The following is a 10,228-nucleotide window of genomic DNA, read 5'->3' as shown; positions in this document are numbered from 1 at the left end:
GCAATACAAAGGTTCCTCCCAAAAAATACTCCTATTGGCCTACTTGTCAAAAGCAAGCAAAGAAAAGACCGCAAGATTAATCATGGATTTCTTGTAGTATCGAACAAAGCTTATGGTGTATGCACAACATACAAAAGGCACATAGCCAGTTGAGATTCGTTCTAATAGACAAATTGCTTTAGAACAAAAGTCATGCAAGATATCAGAAAAATGGTTAAAAATGTGTGTTCCTTTCTGAAAAAGGCAGATTGAGCCACAAACACAATCAGAGTTGATGCAGAGAGAAAAAGTCTCTTGAAAACAACAATTGAGTCTACCAGCAGTGGAGACAACTACCACTACAGTCAGTCTTCCAAAAGCAAATGGGCATAAAACTAAGCTCCCAAAGACATCATGGCCACAAACCGACCACCACTTTTAAAACTCACAATTTTTCTTTGTTTGAAGCAAGAACGAAGCAGTGCAGAATGACAATTCTTAAAGGATGAATGGCATCAAAGGTAAGTTTCCTCAAAATATTCTCTTTCCTTTATTTTTAGCATGTATCACTACCGCTCATACCTCTTATTTTCGGAGCTTAATTCAGGTAGAACTGTTTCGCCTAGGGGGATCCAGCTCATAGTTTCGGGTAGAAGTGGTCTTCGCATAGGTTGGTTTACGTAGCTTAACTCAGGTAGAACCATTTCGCCTAGGGGAATCCAACTTATAGTTCCGGGTAGAAGTAATCTTCGCTTAGGTTGTTTACATAGCTTAACTGAGGTAAAGCCTTTTCGCCTAAAGGGACCCAACTTATATTTCCGACTAAAAGTACTTTTCACTCAGGTTGTTTTACATAGCTTAACTCAAGTAGAACCTTTTATCCTAGAGATACTCGACACTTTTTGAATAATACAGGGCGCCAACACCTAGTTATATTTCCTTCTCAGTAATATAGAGTACCAGCCCCTGGTTACATTCTTTTCAGTAATACATGGTACCAACTCCTGGTTACAGTCCTTCTCAGTAATACAGGTTGCCAACCCCTGGTTACATTCCTTCCTAGTAATACAGGGTGCCAACCCTTGGTTGCATTCCTTACTAGTAATACAAGGCACCAACCCCTAGTTACATTCATTTTTAGTAATACAGGGCGTCAATCCCTGGTTACATTTCTGTCACGACCTTATTCTCTCTCTGTAAGATATTGTGACGGCACCTAGTCTCTAAGACTAGGTAAGCCTAACAAAAATGCGGAAATTACAAAATAGAAGTAAAGCTAAACAAATAATTGCAATAGATAGCTAAATAACTGATAACAATACCGCTCGGTATTTACAATAATCAACACTCTAGTAATACACAGTACTCCCAAAACCCGAAACATCATAAGTCACAAGCTACAGAAGGAAACTAGTATCTCTATACACCAGAGTCTAATAAAAGAAGTACGAAAGGTAAATGACATAGGAAAGAATAGAGGGGGACTCTGAGTCTGCGGAAGCGAAAAATGTACCTTGAAGTCTCCGTGCAACAGCAAACACTCTCAGCTAATAGCCGGGCTGATAAGAAATACCTGAATCTGCACACAAAACATATGCAGAAGAGTAACATGAGTACACCACAACGGTACCTAGTAAGTGCCAAGCCTAACCTCGGTAGATTAGTGATGAGGTCAGGTCCAGGCCCTACTGGGATATAATAATAAGACATATGCTATAATAAAAATGAAGTAAAACGGAGAATACAACAACAAGTATTCACAAAGCAATAACAAAACCGCACAATGATATAACAACAAGGGCGCTCCCGAGATATCGTCTCGTAGTCCTAAAAGTAAATATACAGGGAGAACTCCCGAGGTACCGCATCGTAGTCTCAGAAGTAAATATGCAGGGAGAACTCCCGAGGAACCACCTCGTAGTCTCAAAAGTAAATGTGCAGGAAGAACTTTCGAGGAACCACCTCGTAGTCTCAAAAGTAAATATGCAGGGAGAACTCCCGAGGAACCGCCTTGTAGTCTCAAAAGTAAATGTGCAGGGAGAACTCTCGAGGAACCGCCTTGTAGTCTCAAAAGTAAACACAAAACTTAAACCGATAAATACAACAGTTAACAGCGAGAATGCTACAGTATGATTGATAAATATCAAGGGAAAACAGGAAATCAATTAGGCATGTTGCACAAAGTTCAAATAAGCAGTTAAAACACGTAGACATGGGATATTAGACTAAACAGAGTAACTACACATACTGGTATAACTGAATTAAAATGAAAACAAATTACTACTTAGTGAAAAATCCGATTTTTACAACAAATAGCCTGTGTACGCACTCGTTACCTCATGCACACAACGCTCACATATCACAACAGTACCAAATCCTAAGGGGATTTCCCTCACACAAGGTTAGGCAAGCCAATTATCTCAAACCAAGCTCAATCAACCAGTAACAATGCCTTTTCCATTAATATCCGACTCCAGAATGGCCCAAATATAGCCAAAATCAATTACATACCATAAATACAACTATAAGAAATTAATCTAATTAATAAAATCAAAGCTAAAGAAAGAAATTAAAAAATCACCCCAAAAGTTCTCTCCGGGCCCACGTCTCGGAATCGGATAAAAGTCACAAATATGAACACTCATTCACTCATGAGTTCACTCGGACCAAAATTATCTAAATCCGATGTCAAAATCTTAATCAAAACCAAAAAATCTTAGTTGAGGAACTTCTTCCCAATTTTCCCAAAATTTCAACCCAAATCCGAAATTAAATGATGAAATCAACAATAGATTAGTGGAATATAACCATAAATGAGTTAAGAATCGTTACCCAAAGGTTTTCTCTGAAAATCCCTCAAAAAATCTCCCAATCCGAGCTCTCAAAGTCCCAAAATCGAAATTGGAAATCAACCCTCGAAATCCTATTTTCTGCCCAGCAAACTCGCTTCTATGAGCCTTCCCCCGCACCTACGGAATACTCATCGTTGGTGCGAAAATGACTTAAATGGCTAGGACCGCATTTGTGAGCTTTGGGCCACACCTGCGATCCCGCTACTGCGGCTTGACTTCCGCACCTGCGCTCACAGACCTTCTTGACCAACAACTTACCTGTTCCCTTCACATCGCACGTACGATACCGCGCCTGTTGTCCCCCCACCGCAGGTGCGAAACACCAAAAACCAACAAAACTTCAGCAATTGCATAAGTCCAATATTTCATCCGTTAAGCATCTGAAACACACCCGAGGCCCCCGGGACGTCAACCAAACATACTCACAAGTCCTAAAATACCATACGAACTTAGTCGAGCCCTCAAATTACATCAAACAACGCTAAAAACACGAATCACCCTCCGATTCAAACTTAATGAACTTGAAACTTTAAATTTCTACAACCGATGCCGAAACCTATCAAATCACATCCGATTGACCTAAAATTTTGCACACAAGTCATATTCAACATTGCGGATCTACTCCAACTTCGGGAATTAGAATCCGACCCCGATATCAAAAAGTCCACTACTGGTCAAACTTCCCAAAAATTCAACTTTTATCATTTCAAGCCTAATTTAGCTACAGACCTCCAATTCACATTCCGGACATGCCCTTAAGTCCAAAATCATGCAACGGAGCTAACAGAACCGACGAAACTCCATTCCAGAGTTGTCTTCACACAATTCCAACTACGGTCAAAATCCTAATACTTAAGCTTCCGTTTTAGGGATTAAGTGTACTAATTCATTCTGAACCCACAAGAACAACCTCACGGCAAGTCACATAAGCAGAAAAAGATACGAAAAAGTAGTAAACAGTGGATCGGGGCTATTACTGATAAAACAACCGGCCGAGTCGTTACAATTTACTTCTCAGTAATAAATGATGCCAACCCCTAGTTATATTCCTTCCTAGTAATGCATGGTTCCAACCCCTGATTACATTTACTTTCAGTAATGCAGGGTACCAACCCCAGATTACATCCTTTCTCAATAGTATATGGTGCCAACCCCTGGTTGCATTCCTTCTCAGTAATATAGGATACCAACCCCTGGTTGCATTCCTTCCTAGTAATACACGACACCAACCCCTGGTTACATTTATTTTTTAGTAATACAAGGTGTCAACCCCTGGTTACATTTCCTTCTCAGTAATACAGGGTTCCAACCAATAGTTACATTCCTTCCTGGTAATACAGAGTGCCAAACCCTGGTAACATTTCCTTTCAGTAATATAGGGTACCAACTCCTAGTTCCATTCCTTCTCAGTAATATAGAGCTCCAACCCCTGGTTACATTATCTCTCTTTAATACAGGGTACCCCCGGTTGCATATCCTCATATAGCTAGTTTATACAACTGTCTTTGTCTACCTTTCATAGATTAGATAATATATATAGCTTTCTCTAATAACTTACAAAAATTTTGTAGTGCCAAACTAGAGCAGAAAACTTTTGTTCATTTTGTTCGTCTTTTATGATTTTGCAGGACCATGCCGTAAAGCACAAATTATGACGATTAAAGCTTGCAGTATTAGTTCTCGTCAAAAAAATAAAAAGGAAAAGAAGAAGAGGTCTTTCGATCATAAGATAGTTGGAATTAGCTTTGATAATGTGTCAGTAACCCGGTTTTCCAAGAATCAAGTTCCAAATTCTGATCGAAAAGCATGTCATCAATCTTCAAAGTCACGACACCTATCTTTTAATACGGGTTTACAATAATTCAAGTGAAGATGCAAGATTCAAGACACAAAGAGAAGATAAGACTTTGAATTTTCCTTCATCTTTAATGAAATTTTCTTTTTCATTTTTTGTTGTAATAACAGGACTGCGGGCTAGAGCCTCGATTGAACCTCACTTGACTCTCCAACTCATCATTCCACCATTCCATTCTTTTTACTTGAACTTGATAAGTAGGGATTTTGACCACTTATTTGCTCTCTTTTACTTACGTTTTAGCTAAAAAATGCTTAAAGGTATTCCCGAGAACTAATGAAATGTGCTTCCTTGCAGGAATATTGGGAAACGAACCTAAGAAGTAAAAATCAAATAAAAAGGAGTAAAATTGGACAAGAACCAAAACAAGGCAAAAAGGGCTACAATGCGGACATCACAATACTATGTGTGGCTGCAAACTTTGAAGATGCACTGATAGAATTCCTTCACAGAGTGCGGACCAGACAATTATTGTGCGGCCGCAGAAGACTAGATTTAGAAACCTGTAGTTTGGAAGCTTGAAGATGTGCGGACCGCACTATTATTGTGCGGCCACAGGATGCCAAAATGCGACCGCACTCATAAATGTACGGTCCGCATAATGAAGCCCGGATCCAGTCCAAGAACAAGAGTGCGGCCGCACTCAGAAATGTGCGCTCCGCACAATTAGAGGAAGTGCGGCCGCATCTCACTTTTATGCAACTGCAGAAAGTCAACCTGGCTAATCAATCTCAAAGTGCGGACCGCACACATAATTGTGCGGCCGCACAACCTTCGCAGGGGTAATTTTGTCAGATATTTTCAACTGGGTATAAATAGATCTTTTTGTCATTATTAGGTCAAGTTTTCTACACCTGAACACTTTTAGTCAATTTTATTTACTATATTGGGTAACTTTGTACTAATTAAGCATTTAAACATTAGATTTTCTTTCCTTAATCAATTATTATGCATTTTATCTTAGTTTTTTCTTTAATTTCTTCATTTTACATGAGTAGCTAAATCATTAGCTAGGGTTGTAACCCAATCCTAGTATGGGTACTTAATGGATGATTGATTTAGGGCTTATTTATGATTGAGTATATGATATTTAGCCTAGTTCTTGCTTGAATTTGAGAATTGATGGTTGCAAACGTTGATTCATGCCTAATTGACTTAGTCTTTATTTGAGAAAGTGAGACTAAGTCTAGAAAAACTTGACTAACAAGAATTTGTGGCGAACTCCTTTAGTCAGGTTGCCGGGGAGCAACATTAATAAAGACTAGTGGTGTGACAAATTCCTGAGTTCGCCACAAATTCTTGTTAGTCAGGTTTTCCTAGACTTAGCCGGGGAGCAACATTAATAAAGACTTGTGCCCAAACTCACTCTAATTTGTGGTGTGTGTTTGGGCAATATTAATTTTTGGCGCCGTTGCCGGGGAGCAAAACGGATTTAGCTATATATTTAGTTTTGTGTGTGACTTGTCTTCTTTTATTTCTGGTTTACTAACCTTTTAATGAATTGATTGTAGGTAAAAAAAATGACTCTCAACAATGACCCTCTCGAAAACATGATGTAGGGGGATGTGGACGTGGAAGATGACCCAGTTGAAGAGGTTCCTCTTGAACCTCAAGCAAATAGACAAGGTCGACCGCCTCAAGACAACATTCCCGTTCCTCCCCCAAATCCACCAAGAGCGGCTCCACACCGGGTGTTTCCGAATAAAGGGTACGCAAATGCCTTAGTCCCGTCCCGCATTAGGGAGGGCAACTTTCAAATCACAAATGTTATGCTTACATTGCTTGAGCAACGGGGATTCTTCACCAGTGCTCCGAATCAAAATGCGTACAAGCATTTGATAGGATTTGTGGACACCTGCTGGGGGAGTAAACAAACCAACGTTTCCGAGGATTCTTTAAGGTTGAGACTATTTCCCTTTTCTCTATGGGGGAAAGCCTTTGACTGGTTAGAAAGATTGCCAAACCATTCTATCCATACATGGGATGAATTGGCAGAAAGATTCATTGCCAAGTTCTTTTCTCCCGGGCATATGGCTACTCTTAGAGGCGAAATTCTAGCATTCAAACAAGAATCCAATGAGCCTTTGCACGAGATATGGGAGAGGTATCGCACTATGGTGAAAGAGTGCCCGAATAATGACATGACCGAGGCTATGATTCAACAAACCTTCTTAGATGAAATGTCGAAGCTTGTGAAATCTTAGATGAAATGGCGGATACTTCATCGGCATGGAAAAGTAGATTAAATGTTCCTCAAGGCAATCCAAATGTGATTCACCTACATAAAGAATTGCACGATCATGGGCAAGCAATTGCCGAGTTGACCACTACAATGAATCAATTGGCCAAAGCTCAACTTCAACACGTTCAAGGTCCTAAGCAACTAAATGCAATGGAAGGTGTCAAATGATGGTGAACAAACGAAGGCAAAAAGGGTGAACAAGTGCAAAACCGTGTGGAACAATTTGTGCAAGATGATAGTGGATTCGACCAAGACGAATAATACAATGAGCAAGAGGAACAACTCTCAAGGCCCGAATCACCAATAATAGCGGTCTCAAGGAAATTAGAACAATCAAAACCACCAAGGCAATTGGAGTGGTGGTACCAACAATCAAAGTAATTGGAACACTAACAATAATCAAGGCAATTGGAACAATCAAGGCAACCAAGGCAATTGAGGTGGAAACAATCAAGGATATTGGGGAGGCAACAACCAAGGGGGTTGGAAGGGTAACCAAGGGAATTGGGAGGCAGGCTCTCAAAGGCCCCCAATGTATCAACAACCAAACAACTCACCTCATTATCCGTCTCAAGGTTCTAGTTCTTCCAACAATGAGATGGGACGGATCGAAAATATGTCCAAACAAATGATGGAGAAAAATGACGACTCTGATTCTCATTTAGCCTCTCACAACAATTCAATCCACAATTTGGAGGTTCAATTGGGGCAAATCTCGCAAGCTTTAAGCAATCGTCCGAAGGGGGCACTACCTAGTGATACGGTGGTGAACCCGAAGGGTGGGAACAATATGGGACATGTCATGGTCGTAACAACAAGGAGTGGAAGAGGTGGAGATGCAACCACCTCAAATAAAAGAAGAATTGTTGATGATGATGTAGTGGTTCAAGATGATGAGATTCCAAGAAATGTGGTTCAAGCTAATGAAGAAGTGAGAATTGATATTGATGATAATGTCGAGGAGACCCAAGAAGAAGTGAACCCGTCTAGGGAATACGTGATTGACATACCAGAACCGGTAGTGCAAGAGGCCAAGGCACCAATTCCAAGGCCTCCTCTTCCATACCCTCAAAGGATCGCCAAGAAAAATAGTGAGAACCGATTCAAGAAGTTTATTGACACAATGAAGAGCTTATCCATTAATGTGTCATTAATTGAGGCGTTGGAACAAATGCCCGATTATGCAAAGTTCATGAAAGATTTTGTGACAAAAAAAAGATCAATGAATTGTGAGACTATCAAGATGACACATCAAGTGAGTGATATTGTGGACTTAATGGCTCCAAAATTGGAAGATCCCGACGCTTTCACAATCCCTTGCACTATTGGAAGCGCCGACTTTGCCAAAGCTCTATGTGGTCTAGGGGCAAGTATTAACTTGATTCCCTACTCAGTGTTCAAAACTTTGGGAATTAGGCAACCAAGACCCACATCTATGAGGTTACAAATGGCGGATCATACTATGAAGAGACCATTGGGTATTATCGATGATGTGTTGGTTCTTGTTGATAAGTTCATCCTTTCGGCGGACTTTGTGGTTCTTGATCGCGAAGTGGACTATGAGGTGCCTATTATCTTGGGTAGACCTTTCCTTCCTACGGGGAAGACTCTTGTTGATGTGGAAGCCGGTGATCTCACCTTTTGATTGGGCGATGAAAATGTGCTTTTCCATGTGTGCAAATCTATGAGGCAAACAAAAAGCAACGAAGTTTGTTATTTTGTGGACTTAGTGACCGAGGTAATTGTTGATGATGCTAGTGCAATGATGAATGTTGATGATACCTTAGAAGCTGTATTGATTAATCATGGTGATTATGAGAAGGATGGTTATGTGGAATGTGTAAATGCATTACAAGGAATGGGGTCGTATACTTATGAACCCCGAAAATTGTCCTTAGTTCTTGAGAACCGGAAGACTCCTCCAACAAAGCCCTCAATCGAGGAGCCTCCCACCTTGGAGTTAAAGCCACTGCCCTCACATCTCAGGTATGAGTTTCTTGGCCCACGTTCTACTTTACCTGTTATTCTTTCCTCTTGCTTAACTAACATGCAGGTAGATTCTACTTTGGCGGTGCTTCAAAAGAGGAAGAAAACTATAGGATAGACATTGGCAGATATTCGGGGTATAAGCCCCCGTCTTTTGCATGTACAAGATTATTTTGGAGAAGGACGCCAAACCCTTCATTGAACACCAAAGAATATTAAATGAAGCAATGCAAGAGGTTGTGAAGAAGGAGATCATTAAATGGTTAGATGCCGGGGTTGACTACCCCATTTCCGATAGCTCGTGGACCTCTCCGGTGCAATGTGTCCCAAAGAAAGGGGGAATGACTAAGGTAACAAATGACAAGAACGAGTTGATCCCCACAAAGATAGTAACCAGGTGCAGAGTTTGCATGGACTATAGGAAGCTCAACAAATTCACTCGGAAAGATCATTTTCCACTTCCATTTCTTGATCAAATGCTTGATCTGTTGGCCGGACGTGCTTTTTATTATTTCCTTGATGGATACTCTGGCTACAATCAAATTCTTATTGATCTGGAGGACCAAGAGAATACTACTTTCACTTGTCCCTATAATACTTTCGTATACTCGCGGATTCCATTTGGGTTATGCAATGCACTGGCAACTTTTCAACGGTGTATGATGGCCATGTTCACCGATATGGTGGAGGATTTTCTTGAGGTCTTCATTGATGACTTTTCCGTGGTGGGAAACTCTTTTGATGAGTTCTTGGACAACTTCGACAAGGTATTGGCAAGATATGAGGAAACAAACTTGGTTTTGAATTGGGAGAAATGTCACTTCATGGTCGAGGAAGGCATAGTCCTCAACCACAAAATTTCAAAGCATGGTATTAAGGTCGATAAGGCCAAAATTGAGGTGATCTCCAAACTCCCCTACATCCGTGAAGGGAGTGAGGAGCTTTTGGGTCATGCGGGGTTCTATCGCCGATTAATCAAGGACTTTTCTAAGGTGGTAAATCCCTTGTGCAAACTTTTGGAGAAGGATGCCAAGTTCCATTTCAACGAAGATGGCTCAAGTTTAAGTTGAAGGCACTCGAATTGCTCAAGTTTAAGTTGACTACTACTCATATTATCACCGCACCGGATTGGAGCTTACCTTTTGAGCTCATGTGTGATGCAAGTGATGTGGAGGTTGGAGCGGTGTTAGGGCAACGTATCAACAAAATCTTCCATCCGGTCTACTATGCTAGTAAGATCATGAATGATGCCCAAGTCAACTACACATTGACCGAAAAAGAGCTCCTTGCTATTGTTTTTGCTATGGAGAAGTT

General features: G+C 40.6%; 1 protein-coding gene across 1 annotated transcript; it reads left to right on the top strand.

The window, feature by feature from the left end:
- Positions 1-7,460: 7,460 nt before the first annotated feature.
- On the top strand, positions 7,461-8,573 carry LOC138899229 (uncharacterized). Its single transcript, XM_070185370.1, has one exon. The coding sequence runs from the start codon at positions 7,461-7,463 to the stop codon at positions 8,571-8,573; it is 1,113 nt and encodes a 370-aa protein (XP_070041471.1).
- The last annotated feature ends 1,655 nt before the right edge of the window (positions 8,574-10,228 follow it).

This window comes from Nicotiana tomentosiformis, chromosome 9 (assembly GCF_000390325.3).
Source record: "Nicotiana tomentosiformis chromosome 9, ASM39032v3, whole genome shotgun sequence".
NCBI classification, from domain to species: domain Eukaryota; kingdom Viridiplantae; phylum Streptophyta; class Magnoliopsida; order Solanales; family Solanaceae; genus Nicotiana; species Nicotiana tomentosiformis.
The sequence above is the reverse complement of the archived record's forward strand: the minus strand, read 5'-3'. Positions and strand labels throughout refer to the sequence as shown.

Excerpts from the sequence above, each read along its gene's own strand:
- LOC138899229 (XM_070185370.1), top strand. The coding sequence starts at position 7,461 with ATGTATCAACAACCAAACAACTCACCTCATTATCCGTCTCAAGGTTCT.